The sequence below is a fragment of the Anomaloglossus baeobatrachus genome, chromosome 2, assembly GCF_048569485.1.
Source record: "Anomaloglossus baeobatrachus isolate aAnoBae1 chromosome 2, aAnoBae1.hap1, whole genome shotgun sequence".
Classification (NCBI taxonomy): domain Eukaryota; kingdom Metazoa; phylum Chordata; class Amphibia; order Anura; family Aromobatidae; genus Anomaloglossus; species Anomaloglossus baeobatrachus.
The window spans coordinates 130,447,687-130,469,807 of NC_134354.1; the positions used below are offsets into that span (position 1 = coordinate 130,447,687).

The 22,121-nt window shown below is 47.7% G+C and overlaps 1 protein-coding gene across 1 annotated transcript in view; it reads right to left on the minus strand.

Moving 5' to 3' along the window:
• The window catches only part of RTN4RL1 (reticulon 4 receptor like 1), a 257,920-nt gene extending 255,295 nt beyond the window's left edge, over nt 1-2,625 (minus strand). Inside the window, exon 1 of the mRNA XM_075335337.1 lies at nt 1,323-2,625. Coding sequence (XP_075191452.1) covers nt 1,323-1,335 — 13 coding nt within the window. The 5' untranslated portion in view covers nt 1,336-2,625. The remainder of the gene's footprint in view (nt 1-1,322) is intronic.
• Nucleotides 2,626-22,121: the final 19,496 nt, after the last annotated feature.

Here is a 22,121-nt window from a genome sequence, read left to right on the forward strand (position 1 = left end):
TGATGTGTGTATGTAACACTGACATCAATAAGACGTATTGGTATGTATGTGTTTAACATGTAACACAGGAATATATAGCTCCTATAGACATGTATGATGTGTGTATAATATTCAACACTTGCAACTACAACACTTATAGGTAGGTGTGATGTGTGTACAATATGCAGCACTGGTATCTATAGTATGTATGTGTTCAACATATAACATAGGCACAAATAGATAGATGTGTGTATAGTATTTCTCCATGGCACAGTGTGTATAATATTGAACACTGGCAACAATAACACTAATGTATATCAATGTATGTGTGTATATCATGTATCTGACATGTGTAAGACTTGTGGGTATATATGAGTCTATATCATGTACCTGACATGTATAAGACTTATGGGTATATATGTGTGTATATCATGTACCTGACATGTGTAAGACTTGTAGGTATATATGTGTGTATAGCATGTATCTGACATGTCAAAGACTTGTAGGTATGTATATGTGTGTATAACATGTAACACAGGTGCGTATAGCATATACAGCATGTAACATATGTAACGTTACCTGTAGCACTTAGATGCATATGTAATATGTCAGACATGTAGACTTGTAGGTACAGTATATATGTGTGTATAACATGTATCTGACATGTGTAAGACTTGTAGGTATATATGTGTGTATATCATGTATCTGACATGTGTAAGACTTGTAGGTATATATGTGTGTATATCATGTATCTGACATGGTAAGACTTGTAGGTGTGTATGTGTGTATATCATGTATCTGACATGTGTAAGACTTGTAGGTATATATGTGTGTATATAATGTATCTGACATGTGTAAGACTTGTAGGTGTGTATGTGTGTGTATATCATGTATCTGACATGTGTAAGACTTGTAGGTGTGTATGTGTGTGTATAACATGTAACACAGGTGCATATAGCCCATACAGCATGTAACATATGTAACATTACCTGTAGCACTCAGATATGTAATATGTCAGACATGTAGCAGATATACTGTATGTGTGCGTGTATCATGCAAATCTGGCACATATATGTATCCGTGATGCCCGTATGATACACAGCAGCAGTATGTCCAGCACTTGTATGTGTAGGTGATGGGTATATAAGTTGTGCAGTGACACATACAGTCCGTGCACTATGTGTGATGAGTATGGTGGTGCCCATATCACTTCTATATATGTGTGCTGTGTATTATATGTAACCTGCTGCCAACAACCAGTCTACAGCTAAAAGTAAAGTGGAAGCTGCAATGGGCGTCCTGGTGCCGTTCGCGGTCCTGCCCGTATCCACTCGGGGTCCTACCTGTGCGCTGCATGATGCCACCTGTCAGCTTCCCGGGGGCACGGGGCTCCTGCGGGCACTCCTGACACAGCAGCTTAATCCGAGAGGCAGGAGCCGGTCCCTTCCCAGGTGTTCCCTTCTACTTAGTGTCCCGCCGAAGAGACGATCAATCCGGGGAGCACAGTCCTAGGAGGCGGCGGCGGCGGTGCAGTCGGTGTCCTCGGAGCCCCGGGATACAGTGGGCTGGAGCCCCCGGAGCAGCGCTGGGGAGACCGCCGGCTATGGAGCCCCCGGAGCAGCTGGGGAGACCGCCGGCTATGGAGCCCTTCTCCTTCTCCCAGTCTTGTCTCTCCTCTGGGTATTTAGGGGGGGAAGACGCCCCCCTTTTTGGCTGAGAATTGTTCACACCTCTCCACCCCCTTAGTGTTGGGGGAAAAGAGTCTTAGGAGAGTCATTGAGCCCCTTGTCACCAGTAACTGTGCCAGGGCTGAGAGACTGCCAGAGACAGCCAGAAATGACAAGAGACAGAGCCTCCCTTCCCGCTCCCTGTGTATAATGTATCTGTCTGTGCTCCAGCCTTCCTCACTCCCTCTCTCCTCCTCCCACTTTTCTTTACCGTTCTCCACTTATCGCTTCATACCTGGCTGTCTCTATCAGGTCTGCACTCTATATCTTCATACCTGGCTCTCTCTATTAGCACTGAGCTCTAGCTCTTCATACCTGGCTGTCTCTATCAGCTCTAGACTCTAGATCTTCAGACCTGGCTTTCTCTTTCAGGTCTGGACTCTAGATCATTATATCTGATTGCCTCTGTCAGGTCTGCACTCTAGATCTTCATACCTGCCTGTCTCTATCAGCTCTGGACTCTAGATCTTCAGACCTGGCTGTCTCTGTCAGCTCTGGACTCTAGATCTTCATACCTGGCTGTCTCTATCAGCTCTGGACTCTAGATCTTCATACCTGGCTGTCTCTATCAGCTCTTTACTCTAGATCTTCAGACCTGGCTGTCTCTATCAGCTCTGGACTCTAGATCTTCATACCTGGCTGTCTCTATCAGCTCTGGACTCTAGATCTTCATACCTGGCTGTCTCTATCAGCTCTGGACTCTAGATCTTCATACCTGGCTGTCTCTATCAACTCTGGACTCTAGATCTTCAGACCTGGCTGTCTCTGTCAGCTCTGGACTCTAGATCTTCATACCTGGCTGTCTCTATCAGCTCTGGACTCTAGATCTTCATACCTGGCTGTCTCTATCAGCTCTTTACTCTAGATCTTCAGACCTGGCTGTCTCTATCAGGTCTGCACTCTAGATCTTCAGACCTGGCTGTCTATTTCAGGTCTGCACTCTAGATTGTATGGCTATTTCTGGCTGTCTAGTGCACTCTAGCTGTGTACTGACTGTCCCTATAGGATTATTGCATTCTAGCCCTTCTTTCCTGGCTGTCTAGTGCACTCTAGCTGTCTATTTCTGGCTGTCTAGTGCACTCTAGCTGTCTATTTCTGGCTGTCTAGTGCACTCTAGCTGTCTATTTCTGGCTGTCTAGTGCACTCTAGCTGTCTATTTCTGGCTGTCTAGTGCACTCTAGCTGTCTATTTCTGGCTGTCTATTGCACTCTAGCTGTCTATTTCTGGCTGTCTAGTGCACTCTAGCTGTCTGTTTCTGGCTGTCTAGTGCACTCTAGCTGTCTGTTTCTGGCTGCCTAGTGCACTCTAGCTGTCTGTTTCTGGCTGTCTAGTGCACTCTAGCTGTCTGTTTCTGGCTGTCTAGTGCACTCTAGCTGTCTATTTCTGGCTGTCTAGTGCACTCTAGCTGTCTGTTTCTGGCTGTCTAGTGCACTCTAGCTGTCTGTTTCTGGCTGTCTAGTGCACTCTAGCTGTCTGTTTCTGGCTGTCTAGTGCACTCTAGCTGTCTGTTTCTGGCTGTCTAGTGCACTCTAGCTGTCTATTTCTGGCTGTCTAGTGCACTCTAGCTGTCTGTTTCTGGCTGTCTAGTGCACTCTAGCTCTGTTTCTGGCTGTCTAGTGCACTCTAGCTGTCTGTTTCTGGCTGTCTAGTGCACTCTAGCTGTCTGTTTCTGGCTGTCTAGTGCACTCTAGCTGTCTATTTCTGGCTGTCTAGTGCACTCTAGCTGTCTGTTTCTGCCTGTCTAGTGCACTCTAGCTGTCTATTTCTGGCTGTCTAGTGCACTCTAGCTGTCTGTTTCTGGCTGTCTAGTGCACTCTAGCTGTCTGTTTCTGGCTGTCTAGTGCACTCTAGCTGTCTGTTTCTGGCTGTCTGTTGCACTCTAGCTGTCTATTTCTGGCTGTCTAGTGCACTCTAGCTGTCTATTTCTGGCTGTCTAGTGCACTCTAGCTGTCTGTTTCTGGCTGTCTAGTGCACTCTAGCTGTCTATTTCTGGCTGTCTAGTGCACTCTAGCTGTCTGTTTCTGGCTGTCTAGTGCACTCTAGCTGTCTATTTCTGGCTGTCTAGTGCACTCTAGCTGTCTATTTCTGGCTGTCTAGTGCACTCTAGCTGTCTGTTTCTGGCTGTCTAGTGCACTCTAGCTGTCTATTTCTGGCTGTCTAGTGCACTCTAGCTGTCTATTTCTGGCTGTCTAGTGCACTCTAGCTGTCTGTTTCTGGCTGTCTAGTGCACTCTAGCTGTCTATTTCTGGCTGTCTAGTGCACTCTAGCTGTCTATTTCTGGCTGTCTAGTGCACTCTAGCTGTCTGTTTCTGGCTGTCTAGTGCACTCTAGCTGTCTATTTCTGGCTGTCTAGTGCACTCTATCTGTCTGTTTCTGGCTGTCTAGTGCACTCTAGCTGTCTATTTCTGGCTGTCTAGTGCACTCTAGCTGTCTATTTCTGGCTGTCTAGTGCACTCTAGCTGTCTATTTCTGGCTGTCTGTTGCACTCTAGCTGTCTATTTCTGGCTGTCTAGTGCACTCTAGCTGTCTATTTCTGGCTGTCTAGTGCACTCTAGCTGTCTATTTCTGGCTGTCTAGTGCACTCTAGCTGTCTATTTCTGGCTGTCTGTTGCACTCTAGCTGTCTGTTTCTGGCTGTCTAGTGCACTCTAGCTGTCTATTTCTGGCTGTCTAGTGCACTCTAGCTGTCTATTTCTGGCTGTCTAGTGCACTCTAGCTGTCTGTTTCTGGCTGTCTAGTGCACTCTAGCTGTCTATTTCTGGCTGTCTAGTGCACTCTAGCTGTCTATTTCTGGCTGTCTAGTGCACTCTAGCTGTCTGTTTCTGGCTGTCTGTTGCACTCTAGCTGTCTATTTCTGGCTGTCTGTTGCACTCTAGCTGTCTATTTCTGGCTGTCTAGTGCACTCTAGCTGTCTATTTCTGGCTGTCTGTTGCACTCTAGCTGTCTATTTCTGGCTGTCTAGTGCACTCTAGCTGTCTATTTCTGGCTGTCTAGTGCACTCTAGCTGTCTGTTTCTGGCTGTCTAGTGCACTCTAGCTGTCTATTTCTGGCTGTCTAGTGCACTCTAGCTGTCTGTTTCTGGCTGTCTAGTGCACTCTAGCTGTCTATTTCTGGCTGTCTAGTGCACTCTAGCTGTCTATTTCTGGCTGTCTAGTGCACTCTAGCTGTCTATTTCTGGCTGTCTAGTGCACTCTAGCTGTCTGTTTCTGGCTGTCTAGTGCACTCTAGCTGTCTGTTTCTGGCTGTCTAGTGCACTCTAGCTGTCTATTTCTGGCTGTCTAGTGCACTCTAGCTGTCTATTTCTGGCTGTCTGTTGCACTCTAGCTGTCTGTTTCTGGCTGTCTAGTGCACTCTAGCTGTCTGTTTCTGGCTGTCTAGTGCACTCTAGCTGTCTATTTCTGGCTGTCTAGTGCACTCTAGCTGTCTGTTTCTGGCTGTCTAGTGCACTCTAGCTGTCTATTTCTGGCTGTCTCTCCAGGAACATACTCTAGCTCTTCGCACCCTGCTGTCTGTCCTCCTTTCTCTTCTCTCCCCCTCTTTCTCTTGCTCCTGTCTTCCTCTCCTCTCTCATAAAACGCCTCCCATATAAAATTTATGAAAGCGCTTTTTGCTTGCAGAGTTCAAAAATACCATCTTATTCCCAGAGCAGGCTGCTCTCAGCTGCCATGTGATGTTGCTGCTGCCTCTTAAGGTGTTTTTCGCTCGCTCTTCCCCCTGCCGCTTTGTTACTGAGAGTTTCAGTCAAGCGAATCTATGCCTGCTCTTATTGGAGAAAGGAGAATGCCAAACTGAATGCAGGTACCTGCCCTTCCCATGCCACGACAGCCTGTGCCAGGCACCCATGTGCCTCCCCGCATGATGCCCCCGGCCCTCTTCTCACATAGACACAGAAGGCAGCAGCGGCAACTTCTCAAGCCCTGATCTGAGAGATGAAGCCAGCAAGCAGTCTCCCTGATGCTCTTTAATAGGATAGAAACAGAGAAAAGGCCAATGCCCCCTCCCTCGCCTCCCTCCTGACTATTCCCTATGTCTCAACTTATCTGCCTCACTGTTCCGCACCCCTCACCTCCACCAGAGAAGCAGTGGGTGCGAATTTAACCCGGTTAACCACTAGGACACCGGAGAGGCCCACAAGCCGTCATTCTTTGTGTTGCATAAATCTATTTCTAGGATATATTTCACCTGGGTTCTACAATATGGCAGCTTGGTAAAAGAATGAATGATTTTCTCCTGCTTTGAAGATCATACTAAGTACAAGAAGAGACAGAATTATTAATAGGATCACAAGTGTATGAAAATGTAAAGAGTTAACTCCTATGCCGTTCTGTATCTCTCGATACAATAACATTTACATTGGGGTTTTTTTGTTTTTTTTTTATTAAATAAGGTTAGCGACAGAGTAGATGAAAGCCCAATATAGCCTGGTGGGTAGTGGACTACTAGAACTTTTGACCATCAGCCCCATGAACAGGTAGGATTGCACTAATATTGAACATGGCTAGTGATGCCAAAGACCAGGGGTCGGAAACCTTTTTGGTTGAGAGAGCCAGGAACGCCACATATTTTAAAATATAATTCCGTGAGAGCCATACTCACCAGGGAGGAGCTGCGGTGGTGGGGCAGCTCAGAAGGTCCCAGGAGGCAAGGTAGGAGATGCTGCGAACACGGAGGAGGGGGTGTCACAGCTCAAGAGGGTCAATGTGCGGAGAGTTCGCAATACTTTTGCAGGCCCGTGGTGTGTCATGGCGGCGGGCGCCATTAATCTTCCGGCGTGTTGCTTTAAATCGTCCACAGTTGACGAGATCGATTTTAAGAAAATGGCCACGGCGCGTTCTCAGATCGACGCGATGAACTTCAAGAAAATGGCCGCACAGTCCTATCTGTGCACGCGCCTCCATTTTTTTGAAGTTGATCTCATCAACTGCGGGATATTCAAAGCAGCTCACAGATCAATGGCGCCCGCCGCCCCGATACTCCATGAGCCCGTAGTATTGCCGACCCTGCTCCACCACTGCCGCCCCGGTAAGCCATTAGCGGTTTGTAAGACACACACCCATTTTTCCCCAGCTTTGGGGGAAAAAGTGCGTCTTACAAACCGTAAGATTTGTCTGCGAGTCAGATGTGGCCATCAAAAGTGCCACATCTGGCTCGCGAGCCAGAGGTTCCCAACCCCTGCCATAAATGCATCAAATGAGTTGGAAGATCTCAATATCCATCCAGAGCCATAGCTAGGCAATCAGGGGAATTCACTGTCCTAGCACTGACTCTAAAGACCTTGGGAAAGGCAAAGAGGCTTCTTGGTGCTCTCCCACCATCACCACCATCACCTAACACATAAAGGAAATCTGCCTACATCATGCTGCAAGAACCTGCTGACAAAGAGATTCTGAATCCAGCGGTGTATCACTTAGCTTACTGGGTGCAGCCGTTCTGACACAATCATAATTTTTAGATTTATCCATGTAGCAGAGCTGAGACAGCTGTCCTGCCCACACCATGTTCTCTATTGAGATTGTACATTGACAGTGAGGTGTCAATCAGAGTAGGGAGCGTGCTAGACAAAGCGCTTTGCTTAGTTACCCGATATTTACCCTGGTTACGTGTGCAGGGAGCCAGCGGTGGCAGCCTGTAAGCATGTACGCTGGTAATCAGGGTAAATATCGGGTAACAAAGCAAAACGCTTTGCTTGGTTACCCAATATTTACCCTGATTACCAGCGTACACGCTTACAGGCTGCCAGCGCTGGCTCCCTGCACACGTAACCAGGGTAAATATCGGGTAACTAAGCAAAGCGCTTTGCTTGGTTACCCGATATTTACCTTGGTTACCAGTGTACACCGCTTAGCGATGGCTCCCTGCACACGTAACCAAGGTAAATATCGGGTTACTAAGCAAAGCGCTTTGCTTAGTAACTCGATGTGTACCCTGGCTTCGTGTGCAGGGAGCCAGCGTTAAGCGGCGTACGCTGGTAACCAAGGTAAATATCGGGTTACTAAGCAAAGCGCTTTGCTTAGTTACCCGATATTTACCTTGGTTACCAGCGTACGCTGCTTACTCAGAGTCGGTGCTCGTTAGTCTCCCGCCGTCAAATACGCCGATGTGTACTGCACAGCGGGAGACCAACGAGTAAAAAGTGAACCAGAACAGTGTGTAACGATCAGCGATTTCACAGCAGGGACCAGGTCGCTGCTTAGTGTCACACACAGCGAGATCGCTGATGAGGTCACTGGTACATCACAAAACCTGTGACTCAGCAGCGATCTCGCTATGTGAGAAGTACCCCTAAGGGTTATGGGATCCCACCATGCAAAACAAGATGTTGGGAGATATCGCTTTTTGCACTAAGCAAATGCTACTTTAGGCCTTGTGCGCACTGGGAAATGGAATTTTCTTGAGAAAATTCCGCATGCTCTCAAAGATTACCGCACCCGCGGTAAAAAACCGCGGGAAACCGCACCCGAAAACCGCATGCGGTTTGCCGCGGTTTGCTGCAGTTTTACCGCGGTATTATTCGCGGTATTGCCGCGTGCGGGTTGGGATGTGCTTTATTGCATTCAATGCAATAAAGCACATTGAAAGAAAAAAAAAAAAGTCATTTAATTCTGATAGTAGATAGACAGAAGAATAGATAGAGGGATAGATAGATAGACAGACAGAGGGATAGATAGATAGATAGATGACAGATCGCTGCATTTCCCACGGTCGGCAGTGAGTTCACATTACCGGCCGTGGGAAATGACCGGTAATTACCTCTGCTGTCTGCTGCATTCAGCCTGTGTCTGTGACAGTCGCGGCTGGATGTCAGCAGTGCAGGACGCGGGAGCCGGACCTGTGGATTACGTCGGAGCGGTGGATTACGCCGGAGCTTTGGTGCGGGAGGGGTTAATAAAATGGTGAACGAGGCTTGTTTGTTTTATTTAAAATAAAGGATTTTTCGGTGTCTGTGTTTTATTCACTTTACTTACGGGTTGATCATGTCAGCTGTCACATAGACGCTGCCATGATCAAGCCTGGGGTTAATGGCGGTGGTCCCCCATCACCATTAACCCCTTGTATTACCTTGCTGCCACTGCTACACGGTGGCAAGAAGAGCCGGGGACACGCCGGTGCTGCCGCATAATGTATGCGACAGTCCCGGGGCAGCTGCGGCTGATATTCTCGGCTGCCGGAGGGGGAGTGAGGTGGGGGACATTACCCCTGCCCCTCTCCCTCCCCAGCCTGAGAATACCGGGCCGCCGCTGTGTGCTTACCTCGGCTGGACGGTAAATATGCAGCGGAGCCCACGTTCTTTGTTTTCTATATTTCCGTTTTCTTTCTATGTGTGTTCTATGTGTCTGTGTCTATGTGTTCTATGTCTGTGATGTGTGTGTGTGTGATGTGTGTGTTTACTCTGCACGGCTTCCTCTTCCTGTAATGACATCACTTCCCTGCAAAACTGCAAGCAAGTGATGCACATTACCGGAGGTAAACCGCGAAATACCGCAGGGAATAACGCAGGAAAACGCAGTGAACCGCACAGAATTTACTGCCTGCGTTATTCCCTGCGGGATTTCACGATTAACATTGGAGTCAATGGAGTGAAATCCCGCAGCGATGTGCGGAAAAGAAGTGACATGCACTTGTTTTTGCTGCGGGATTCCCGCAGCAAAACATGTAGCTGTCAAATTCTGCCCAGTGCGCACAGGATTTTTTTTCTCCATAGGATTTGCTGGTGATTCACTGCAGAGATGTTATGAACATTTTCTGCAGCGAAACATGCAGCAAATCCGCGGCAAAATCCGGTAAGTGCGCACAGGGCCTTACTAAGTTATTACCGAATAATAAGTGGTTTAATAATTTTCAGTAACAGCTTAGTAAAGAGCACAGCAGTGCTTGGTTAGTGCAAGTAGAGATCTCACAGGATTTCACTCTTTCACTGCAAGGAGGGCCCTGGGGGGTTGAATTCCGCTCTTAAAAGCCGTGATGCCATAACTTGGAAGTCGGGTTCCAACTATTAGGCCACGTGCCCACGTTGAGTATTTGGTGAGTTTTTTACTTTAGTATTTGTAAGCCAATACCAGGAGTGGAACAATCTGTCATGGTTGACTGACAGTCATGTGGTTTCTGGCAATAGAAGGTCACAGTGTTTGGCTGCGCATAATGCTCCCTGACTGTCTATTGTTTCTGTTATTGGAATTCATTGTACTAGGTCGCTTTCCTGCTGGATTTTGATCTATTCCCCTTTTGAACCCAGGGGAGCCCTCCTTCAATCCAGCTGTTGATTATCAGTATTCCCATTGTGCTTAAATACTCCCATCTTTCCTGGACTTATGCTGGGGTATTATTCAGTTCATTCTAGCTCTGGTTGCAAGCAGGTGGCTTTTACTCATCTGTGGTATCATTGCTGAAACTTTGTTGAATATTTACATCTGTAGATAAGTAGTTCATGCTTTTTCCCCCTGTGTGTCCGCCTTGTGTTGTCCTTTAGCATTTAGTGAGGTTGACAAAGAGCTCATCCCATCCGTTCCCTATTTATTGTCCAGCACTAGGGATACCTAGGGTCAGGTATCCGGCTCGATGCATAGGTGTGGAACCTATCTAGGATGGTGACGGACCCCAGGGACCAGCTGTAGATTTGGTCAGGGGTCATCATATTCCCCTTACCTAGACGGAGGAGCCCCTTTCCCTTACCTTTAGCCGCTCGCTTGGTACTTCCCCTTACCTAGCATGGCACAATCAAAGGAAAAGTATAATAGAAACACAGGCTCCACTTCTGCATTTTTCACCCACTCCTGGTTTTGGCTTACACATGCTGAGGTAAATAACTCACCAAATTCTCAACGTGGGCACGAGCCCTTAGGCGGGCTCTGCACGCTGCGACATCGCAAGCCGATGCTTGCGATGCCGAGCGCGATAGTCCCCGCCCCCGTCGCAGGTGGGATATCTAGTGATAGCTGCCGTAGCGAACATTATCGCTACGGCAGCTTCACATGCACTCACCTCTCCTGCGACGTCGCTCTGGCCGGCGATCCGCCTCCTTATTAAGGGGGCGGGTCATGCGGCGTCACAGTGACGTCACACGGTAGGCGACCAATAGAAGCGGAGGGGTGGAGCTGAGTGGGACGTAAACATCCCGCCCACCTCTTTCCTTCCACATAGTCGGCGTGAGCTGCTGGAGGCAGGTAAGAGATGTTCCTCGCTCCTGCGGCTTCTCACAGGAGCGAGGAACAACATCGGACCGTCACAGCAGCTTAATTATGGTTTTCCGCGACCCTGCATCGATGATACGATTACGACGCTTTTGCGCTCGTTAATCGTATCATCTAGGATTTACACACTACGATGTCGGGACATGACCCCATTTCGACATGACCCCACCGACATCGCACCTGCGATGTCGCAAAGTACCCCTAAGTGGATACGCACCAGTTTCGGCAGCTCCACCAAAATGGGTGAAGCTGGGGAAGAGGCAATGCATGGCTATGCCCGGCAATTTTTATGCCAGAAATGTTACTTCTGGAGTGACATTTTTGGCTAGGCACAAATCAGATTTATAGTAAAGTGCATGCCACTGATAAGATGCATTAAAACGCATCAAGTGATGCCAATCTGAGTGAATAGGGGCCATAATATTTAGAGAAATCACCAATCTTGGCCTGCCCACTCTTATTACATATAAAGGGCTAAACCCTTCTCTGTCAGCATTTTTGTGAAGGCCTTATCTCAGGAGCATAATAGTAATAACAATGGCAGATTCAGGACAACCTGATAAAACCATTACATATCATGGCTAGTCACATATCCTCTTTTAGCCGCACGCCCTCCCAACTACTCCACCAGCTTCATCCCAGTCTTTTTCCATTTTCTATGTAAACATTGAATCTCATTTATCAAAACCAGAGCTGTCCATGAAAAAAAAGCTGTCTTTGTGCTCATAGCAACCAATCAGAGCTCAGCTTTCAGTTTTCCAACTAGCTCTTGTAAAATGAAAGGTGCCCTGTGATTGGTTGCTGTGGGCAACAAAGAGTTTTCCTTTTATACATGTAAATCTGCCATGATTTTTCTAACCAGTAGCTAAAAGCCACGTGACTTTCAAGCTCTATGCATGTGGCTCTGCAGATGGTGGCAGCCTTAAAGGGGTCGCCCACAATAAACATTTGATTTATTGCAGAAAGGACGCACCTGTTCATGTTTTACAGCTCTGAGCAGCTAAAGTGAATGGGGTTGAGCCAGGGGCATAACGACCGCAGAGATTGCGACTGCAACTGGGCTCGGCAGGGTTAGGTGTTACAAGGGGGACCCGGGGAAGCGTGCCAAGATGGGAAATGGACAGCTTCCGCCGGTCAAGGTGCACTGTGCGGTGTAAGGGACCGCCGCTATGGTGGGTGAAGAGTGAGCGGGTTGCTGCTAGCGATCGTCTGGAATGTCACAGACGATCTATGTACACCGATCTGCCCTAACCCGTGAGGGTTGTATGGCACGGATCTCACGGCTCGGTGTACCTGTTGCACGGGTAAGCACAGAGGTGCCCACGCACGTGTGCCAGTGGAAGTCACGAGAATATGGCACGAGGGTAGCACAGAGGTGCCCACGCACGTGTGCTTTCAATAACCAGGTGAGTCCGGTGGAGACTCGAGGAGCTCACCTGGGACAGGAACACGGCCTGTTGAAGGGGATACTGCCGGAGCAGCAAGGCAGGAACACGGCCTGCAAACGAGGTACTGCCGGAGCAGCAAGGGCCAAGCCCACAAGAGACAGTAATGCCTGAGCAGTGGCGTGGCAGCACGCTGCCAGACATCCAAACATAGAAGGACGGTCGCGCGCCGCCATGATGGCAGGGGGAGCTTTTAAGGAGGTGCAGCTCCACCCGAGGGCGGGCGCGAGGCGGAGATGACGGACTTGACCCAATCAGGGTCCACGACATCCCAGCCTGGCCAGTCAGGATTCACCACGTCACCAGCCTTGTCATCAAGCCGTGTGACGTCAGTGAGCGAATCAGGACCCACCACGCATTGCACATGCTCACCCTCCTGCCTCTGGGAAATAGAGGCGGGATCCTCGGTCTCACAATGTGCAGAGATAACGGGAATCTCACTGCTTCCCTGAGCAGTAAACCTCTGCACATTGCGTAGCCTCGCAGACCTTCGGGGCCGCTGAGCAGGAGAGTCTGCGGCAGGCCAGGAATGGGAGACCGCTTCACTCCTTGTAACAGGAGAACCACTAGGTGTCACCCTTCTGCTGCCTCTCTGAGAAGATATCTCCTGCACACTGCGCAGTCTGGCAGACCTTCGGCGCTGCTGAGCAGGAGTGCTCATGGCAGGCAAGGAATGGGAGTCCTCAGTCCTGCCTCAGTCCTTGCCTCAGGCGAGCCACGAGATGTAACAGTTAGGGGCCCAGTTGCAGACTCAGCCGGCTCCTCTCTATGAGAGAGGAGCTGCGCTCTTCAGTGGCCCAGCACCCACCCTGCAGAGACTCAGCCGGCTCCTCTCTATGAGAGAGGAGCTGTGCTGTTCAGTGGCAGACCACGCAGCTGCTATGGGGCTCACGAGTCAGTGGGGCCCAGTGGAGAGCTATATAAGAGGAGGGAAAATGATACAAGCATGGGATGGGAAGATTTTGTGCTCAGGAAAAGAGGCTCTTTCCCTCAGCTCCCAGCTTTCCCATGCTTTGCTATACATTTTTCCCTCAGCATCCAGCTTTCCCATGATTTGATATCATGGAAAAGCTGGGTGCTGAGGGAAAGATGTATAGCAGAGCATGGGGTAGGTGGTGCTAAGGACAAGATGGATATCAGAACATAGGAAAGCTGGGTGCTGATAGAAAGAGGGATTTGAGATCATGGGAAACATGGGTGCTGACAGAAAGAGCCAAGTGTCAGTCACACTATCCCATACCTCGAGTTTCAGCTTCATTATCCCGTACCCCAAGTGTAGGTATCATTATCCCATACTTTGAGTGTTGGTGTACAGTTGGAAGGGGGCCCCAGGTCCAAACTTTGCACCGGGGCCCATCAAAATCTAGTTATGCCACTGGGTTGACCACTCATATTTCAAAGGGCAACAACCACACTAATAAAACTGCAAATTAAACAGGGGAGGGTGGACAGGATACTGCTCCATTACTCTCTCTTCAAAATACCACAACACTGGTTTCAGAATGAATTCTTCCCATCAGAAATGCTCCTGGCCAGTAAGGGACTACCACACTTCATCTTACACTAATAACCCTTGGATAAACTACAAAACAGGTAAGTACTAATAACCCCCAAATTGGGGACAATAGACCAACCAATTATATACATGTGGTCCCATGTGGCTCAATACGCTAATGACATGTGGTCCCATTTGGCATTTGGAAGGAAAACAGCTATCTCTTTACCAGTCCTTAACTTTAAGCTCCTGGGCTCCAATGCAAATTATCCATCAGGGCCCAAACTGTTACGGGTCTTTAGTAGAATTCGTTTTCTTTTATACGGCAAAGGGACCTATTGGATTCCCTGGGCTTCAGGACCTATTGGGTTCCCTGGGCGCCAGGACCAATTGGGTTCCCTGGGCTCCAGGACCAATCGGGTTCCCTGAGCTCCAGGACCTATTGGGTTCCCTGTGTACCAGGACCTGTTGAGTTCCCTGGGTTCCAAGATTTATTGGGTTCCCTGGGCTCCAGGACCGATTGGGTTCCATGGGCTCCAGGACCAATCGGGTTCCATGGGCTCCAGGACCTATTGGGCTCTAGGACCTAATGTGTTCCCTGGGCTCCAGGACCTATTGAGCACCCTGAGTTCCAGGACCTATTGAGTTCCCTTTGTTCCAAGACCTATTTGGTTCCCTGGGCTCCAGGACTGATTGGGTTCCCTGGGCTCCAGGACCAATTGGGTTCCATGGGCTCCAAGACCTATCGGGTTCCCTGGGCTCCAGGGCCTATTGGGTTCTCTGGGCTCCATGACCTATCAGGTTCTATGGGATCCAGGACCTATTGGGTTCCCTGGGCTCCAGGACCTATTGGGCTCCCTTGGCTCCAGAACCTATTGGGTTCCCTGGGCTCCAGGACTGATTGGGTTCCCTGGGCTCCAGGACTAATTGGGTTCCATGGGCTCCAAGACCTATCGGGTTCCCTGGGCTCCAGGGCCTATTGGGTTCTCTGGGCTCCATGACCTATCAGGTTCTATGGGATCCAGGACCTATTGGGTTCCCTGGGCTCCAGGACCTATTGGGCTCCCTTGGCTCCAGAACCTATTGGGTTCCCTGGGCTCCAGGACTGATTGGGTTCCCTGGGCTCCAAGACCAATTGGGTTCCATGGGCTCCAAGACCTATCGGGTTCCCTGGGCTCGAGGACCTATTGGGTTCTCTGGGCTCCATAACCTATCAGGTTCCATGGGATCCAGGACCTATTGGGTTCCCTGGGCTCCAGGACCTATTGGGCTCCCTTGGATCCAGGACCTATTGGGCTCCATGGACTTCAGGACCTATTGGGTTCATTGGGCTCTAGGACATAATTTGTCCCTGGGCTCCAGGACCTATTGAGTACCCTGAGTTCCAGGACCTATTGAGTTCCCTGGGTTCCAAGACCTATTGGGTTCCCTGGGCTCCAGGACCTATTGGGTTCGCTGGGCTCCAGGACCTATTGGGTTTCAAGGGCTTCAGGACCTATTGGGTTCTTTGGGCTCCAGGACATAATGGGTTCCATGGGCTTCAGGACCTATTGGGTTTCTTGGGGTTCCAAGATCTATTGGGTAACCTGGGCTACAGTACCTATTGAGTACCCTTAGATCCTAGACCTATTGGGTTCCCTGGGCTCCAGGACTGATTGGGTTCCATGGGCTCCAAGACCAATTGGGTTCCATGGGCTCCAAGACCAATCGAGTTCCCTGGGCTCCAGGACCTATTGGGTTCTCTGCGCTCCATGACCTATCAGGTTCCATGGGCTCCAGGAGCTATTGGGTTCCCTTGGCTCCAGGACCTATTTGGTTCCAAGGGCTTCAGGACCTATTGGGTTCATTGGGCTGCAGGACATAATGGGTTCCATGGGCTTCAGGATCTATTTGGTTTATTGGGGTTCAAAGATCTATTGGGTAATCTGGGCTCCAGTACCTATTGGGTTCCATTGGCTCTAGGAACAATTGGGTTACCTAGGCTTGAGGACCTATTGGGTTCCCTGAGATCCAGGACCTATTGGGTTCCCTAGGCTCCAGGACCCATTGGGTTTGCTGGGCTCCAGGACCTATTGGATTCCCTGGGCTCCAGGGCCTATTTTGTTCCCTTGTCTCCATGACCTATTGGGTTCCATGGGCTTCAGGACCTATTGGGTTCATTGGGCTCTATGACATAATGTGTTCCCTGGGCTCCAGGACCTATTGAGTACCCTGGGATCCTAGACCTATTGGGTTCCCTGGGCTCCAGGACTGATTGGGTTCCATGGGCTCCAAGACCAATTGGGTTCCATGGGCTCCAAGACCAATTGGGTTCCCTGGGCTCCAGGACCTATTGAGTTCTCTGCGCTCCATGAGCTATCAGGTTCCATGGGCTCCAGGAGCTATTGGGTTCCCTTGGCTCCAGGACCTATTTGGTTCCAAGGGCTTCAGGACCTATTGGTGTTCGTTGGGCTCCAGGACATAATGGGTTCCATGGGCTTCAGGACCTATTGGGTTTCTTGGGGTTCCAAGATCTATTGGGTAATCTGGGCTCCAGTACCTATTGGGTTCCATTGGCTCCAGGAATAATTGGGTTCCCTAGGCTTGAGGACCTATTGGGTTCCCTGAGCTCCAAGACATATTGGGTTCTCTAGGCTCCAGGACCCATTGGGTTCGCTTAGCTCCAGGACCTATTGGATTCCCTGGACTCCAGGACCTAATGGGTTCCATGGGTTCCTCGACCTATTGGGTTACTTGGGGTTCCAAGACCTATTTGATAACCTTGGCTCCAGGACCTATTGGGTTCCATGGGCTCCAGGACATATTGGGTTCCCTGGGCTCCAGGACTTATTGGGTTCCCTGGGCTCCAGGACCTATTGGGTTCCCTGGGCTCTAGGACCCTGTGGGTTCGCTGGGCTCCATGATCCATTGGGTACACTGGGCTCCAGGACCTATTGGGTTCCCTGGGCTCCAGTGACCAGGTGCGACTGCAACCCTTGCACTAACTATAATTACACCCCTGCCTTTAACTATATATTGTACGTTTCCCAATCACCTGCTATGCAAGAAACGTGGCTCCATTAAGTGAATAGGACTGCAGATGGTAAGGATCACTATGGTGTATGTGTGTGTGGAAGAGGGTTTGGAAGACAATGCATTGCTCCCCAAATGATAATAAAGTGATAGCACACCCAACCCATATGCCAGCATTTTATAACATGGGAAAAACCCTTTAAAACCAGTATTAGGACCTGCAACTCTGACGCCAGATCCTATGCACACTGCAGTTTGGTATCTGTTTAGCATGAGGGCCAGTAGCATGTAGGAGAGAGATGTCATTCTTCATAACCAGAGCTGTTAATTTTACCTGGCAGTAATGTACTTAGCTTATACGTGAATCTACAGATGTAGCCCCCCTCACCCTTCATACAGATCCACGTTATTATATCACAGCAACGTAGAGCGTGAGCTCTGCACTCCATAGAAGAGGTAATTAAAAGAAATTCAGCTCTTATTATTAATACAGCGCAGAAAGCACATGGTGTACAGATCCCTGATGCAGGTGAGTCCCTTGGCAGCTGCAGCCCCAGAATTTATCGTTATTGTCTTTATAATTAGCAGTTACATAAACAGTTTATATTTGGGATATTGCTGCTTCATTGCAAATCATAAGTTTATTAGATGTTACTGCACTCCTGTGGCCGTATAAAGGCATAAGGTTAGAGGGAATCTGAGCTGACGTCTACCATCATTCTAATTTATAATTGAGGGTGTACTGCCCCTTACATAGAGTTTCCCTCTAACCTAAAAACAGAATGGCCTGTGTAAGGCCAAGTTCACATGGCCAGTAATCAGCCGTTGGAACGGATTCAGCAGCAGTCCATTTGCAAAAACGTTGTGCAGACATACCTTTTATGTCCATCTTTAAATAACTGATTTCAGCTTGATCCTTTTTTTATATTTGATATTGTGGAAAATGGATCTGTTAATGGATTTCTATTTATCTGTCATTTGAAATTGATTCAGTATGCACAAAACGGATCCTTTACAAATGTAAGAAATTGGATGGCACATTATTCAGTATGGAGAACTATGTTGGGTCCATTATTCTATATGGAAGCCCTTGTGGGGCCCATTATTCTGTTTGACATCCATTATCTACATAAATATGGCCTAGGAGTGGGCAATTAAATTTCCTGAGGATCTACATGAGACCGTGACTGGTGTGGAGGACCAAACCAATTGGCTGAAATGAATTCTGCTCAATAATAATATTAATACACTAGCTGTAGTACCCAGGCATTGCCGGGATAGTAACTGTCTCTCTGTCTCTCTCCCAGTCTCTGTCTGTGTGTCGCTGTCTGTCTGTCTCTTTCCTTGTCTGTCTGTGTCTATGTCTCTGTCTGTCTGTTTCTATCTCTTTGTCTGTCTTTACATGTCTATCTGTCTCTATCTCTGTCTCTGTGTCTGTCTGTCTCTCTATCTCTGTATCTGTCTCTTGCCCCGTCTGTCTCTTTCCTCGTCTGTCTCTTTCCCCGTCTGTCTCTTTCCCCGTCTGTCTCTTTCCCCGTCTGTTTTTGTCTCTTTCCCCGTCTGTCTCTTTCCCCGTCTGTCTCTTTCCCCGTCTGTCTCTTTCCAGGTCTGTCTCTTTCCAGGTCTGTCTCTTTACAGGTCTGTCTCTTTCCCCGTCTGTCTCTTTCCCCATCTGTCTCTTTACAGGTCTGCTTTTGTCTGTCTCTGTGTCTATCTCTTTCCTCGTCTGTCTCTTTCCTCCTCTGTCTCTTTCCCCGCCTGTTTCTTTCCAGGTCCTTCTCTTTCCAGCTCCGTCTCTTTCCAGGTCCCTCTCTTTCCAGGTCTGTCTGTTTCCAGGTCTGTCTCTTTCCCATCTGTTTTTGTCAGTCTCTCTCTTTACTCGTCTGTCTCTTTCCAGGTCTGTCTCTTTCCCCATCTGTCTCTTTCCCAGGTCTGTCTCTTTCCCTATTTCTTTGTCTGTGTCTTTTCCTGTCTGTCTCTTTCCCTGTCTGCCTGTCTCTGTCTGTCTCTTTCCTTGTCTGTCTCTATTTCTCTGTCTCTTTCCCCGTCTGTCTCTTTCCCCGTCTGTCTCTTTCCCCGTCTGTCTCTTTCCAGGTCTGTCTCTTTACAGGTCTGTCTCTTTCCCCGTCTGTCTCTTTCCCCGTCTGTCTCTTTACAGGTCTGCTTTTGTCTGTCTCTGTGTCTCTCTCTTTCCCCGTCTGTCTCTTTCCTCATCTGTCTCTTTCCCCGTCTGTCTCTTTCCAGGTCCGTCTCTTTCCAGGTCCGTCTCTTTCCAAGTCTGTCTGTTTCCAGATCTGTCTCTTTCCCAGTCTGTTTTTGTCTGTCTCTCTGTCTCTTTCCTGTCTGTTTTTGTCTCTTTGTCTATGTCTTTTCCTGTCTGTCTGTTTCCCTGTCTGCTTGTCTCTGTCTGTCTCTTTCCTTGTCTGTCTATATTTCTCTGTCTCTTTCCCCGTCAGTCTCTATCAAGGTCTGTCTCTTTCCCTATCTATCCTTGTCTGTCTCTCTGGCTGTCTGCTCTTTCAGTGTCTGCCTGTCTCTGTCCCTGTCTGCCTGTCTCTCAGTCTCTTTCCCCATCTGTCTCTTTCCAGGTCTGTCTCTTTCCAGGTCTGTCTCTTTACCTTTCTGTCTCTTTCCCCGTCTGTCTCTTTCCCCGTCTGTCTCTGTCTGTCTTTTTCCCCGTCTGTCTCTGTCACCATCTGTCTCTGTCTGTTTCTGTCTCTTTCACTGTGTGTCTCTGTCTGTCTCTTTCACCGTCTGTCTGTCTGTCTCTATCTCTGTCTCTTTCCCTGTCTGTCTCTGTCTCTCTCTGTCTGTCTCTCTGTCTCTCTGTCTCTCTCCGTCTCCCCGACATCATATTACCTCACACATAAGCTTCTCATACTAACAATGTCTTTTGTTCCTATAGCAACCACTCACAGCTCCTATTAAAACCAGTAGTTCCATGCTATATTTACTTTAATGGAGGCAGGTTTTTACTGTAAAGCGCGGGGTTAAATTTTCCTGTCAAAACATAGTCTATGACGTTCTCTGGGTCACATGAGGTGTCTGTGCAAAATTTCGTGATTGTTAATGTGACGGTGCAGATTCCTTTAGCGGACATACATACATGCACACATACAAACACTCAGCTTTATATATTAGATTAATTGTAATTATTTTATATCAATATTAATCACTGTATTATCACTTAATATTTAGCAGAATTAAAGGGGTGGTTCACCCATTTTCATTACTGGCCACATCGCTATTATGTTGAGAAACAAGGTTTCTCCCAAATACCTTGTGTTGCCAATAGTGCCTGTGAGTGGCGCTATTGCGGTCCACTCACCCCCTTTGTGGATCTGGTCTTCAAACTCATGATAATCAAGGCTTTGGTCGCAGGGTGGATTTTTGGCATGTTGTCAGAGGTCAAGTTGCAGTTCAACTGAAGATATGGGGAGCTGGATTTCTTTTTATACTCACCCACTAAGTAACCGATCATTTAGTGAGCACAGGTGAGGATGTAAACTAGGATTGGGTGCATTATATGACAAGGCGACAAAACTTTTGTCTTGCTAAAACCTGACCTTTCTGTGTTCATTAACCCCTTAACGACCGCGGGCCGTAAAATTACGTCCTAAATGACATAATCTTACTGCCCGCGGTCCTCCGGCGGCAGCATGCCGCGATCGGCACACATCTCAGCTGATTTTCACAGCTGAGATGTGTGCCTGCTAGGCACGAGCAGAATCGTTATCTGCTCGTGCCGATTAACCCCTTATAATGGCGCTGTCAATACATGACAGCGCCATTATAAGCGCAATCGCGGTAAAGTTTTACTTACCGCCGAAACCGGAAGTCACGTGACGCGATCACGTGACTCCCGATAGTTGCCATGGTAGTACAGGGTCATGTGATGACTCCTGTACTACACATGAATTGGTTTCACTTTCGCTGTGCCCGGAGCACAGCAAAAGAGAAAGACAGCGTATCTGCTGTTTACAGCCTTCCAGCTGTGATCAGCAGATACTGCAGAGCGATCGGAATGCTGATCGCAATAGCCCCCTAGGGGGACTAGTAAAATAAAAAAAAAAAGTAAAAAAATAAGTTTTAAAAAATTAAAAAAAAACAAAAAAACCTAAAAGTTCAAATCACCCCCCATTCGCCCCATTAAAAATTAAAGGGTTAAAAAAATAAAAAATATACACACATTTGGTATCGCCGCGTTCAGAAACGCCCGATCTATCAAAATATAAAATCAATTAATCTGATCAGTAAACGGCGTAGCGGCAAAAAAATTCCAAACGCCAAAACGACGTTTTTTTGTCGCCACAACTTTTGCGCAAAATGCAATAAGAGGCGATCAAAACGTAGCATCTGCGCAAAAATGGTACCGTTAAAAACGTCAGCTCGAGACGGAAAAAATAAGCCGTCATTGAGCCTAAGATCCCGAAAAATGAGAACGCTACGGGTCACGGAATATGGCGTAAAATGTGCGCCACTTTTTTCGGACAAACTTCCGATTTTTTTTTAACCCCTTATATAAAAGTAAACCTATACATGTTTGGTGTCTACGAACTCGCACTGACCTGAGGCATCACACCCACACATCAGTTTTACCATATAGTGAACACAGTGAATAAAATATCTCAAAAACCATAGTGCTATCGCACTTTTTTTGCAATTTTTCAGCATTTGGAATTTTTTTGCCATTTTCTAGTACATAATATGGTAAAACTGATGGTTTCATTTAAAAGTACAGCTCGTTCCGCAAAAAATGAGCCCTCACATGACCATATTGACTGAAAAATAAAAAAGTTACGTCTCTCAGAAAAAGAATGGCGAAAAAAAAAAACGGAAAGCGAAAAATCGGCCGGTCGTGAAAGGGTTAAATGGTCAATATTTCAGCTTTGCAGCAACTTTATTTTCATAAACTAAACCAAATTTGGGAGGGTTTCAGCTTTCAAAAGAGTAATTAGAAAACCAATAAATGAATTTAAAGTCAGGTTATAAACTTTTATTTACATAACATCGATAAGCGACAGAACTTCTGTCAGGGAGTGTATAATACAAGCGGGTACACTGACTTTTACATTGTATCAAAGTGTCATCTCTTCAGCATTATTCCATGAAAAAATCTAAAAAAAATGTTACAAAAATGTGATTGGTGTACTCACTTTTTTGATATATTGTGTATATATATATATATATATATATATATATATATATATATATATACATACATATATATACAAAGCTGGTGAAATAAGTATTACACGCGTCACAAATTTTCTAAA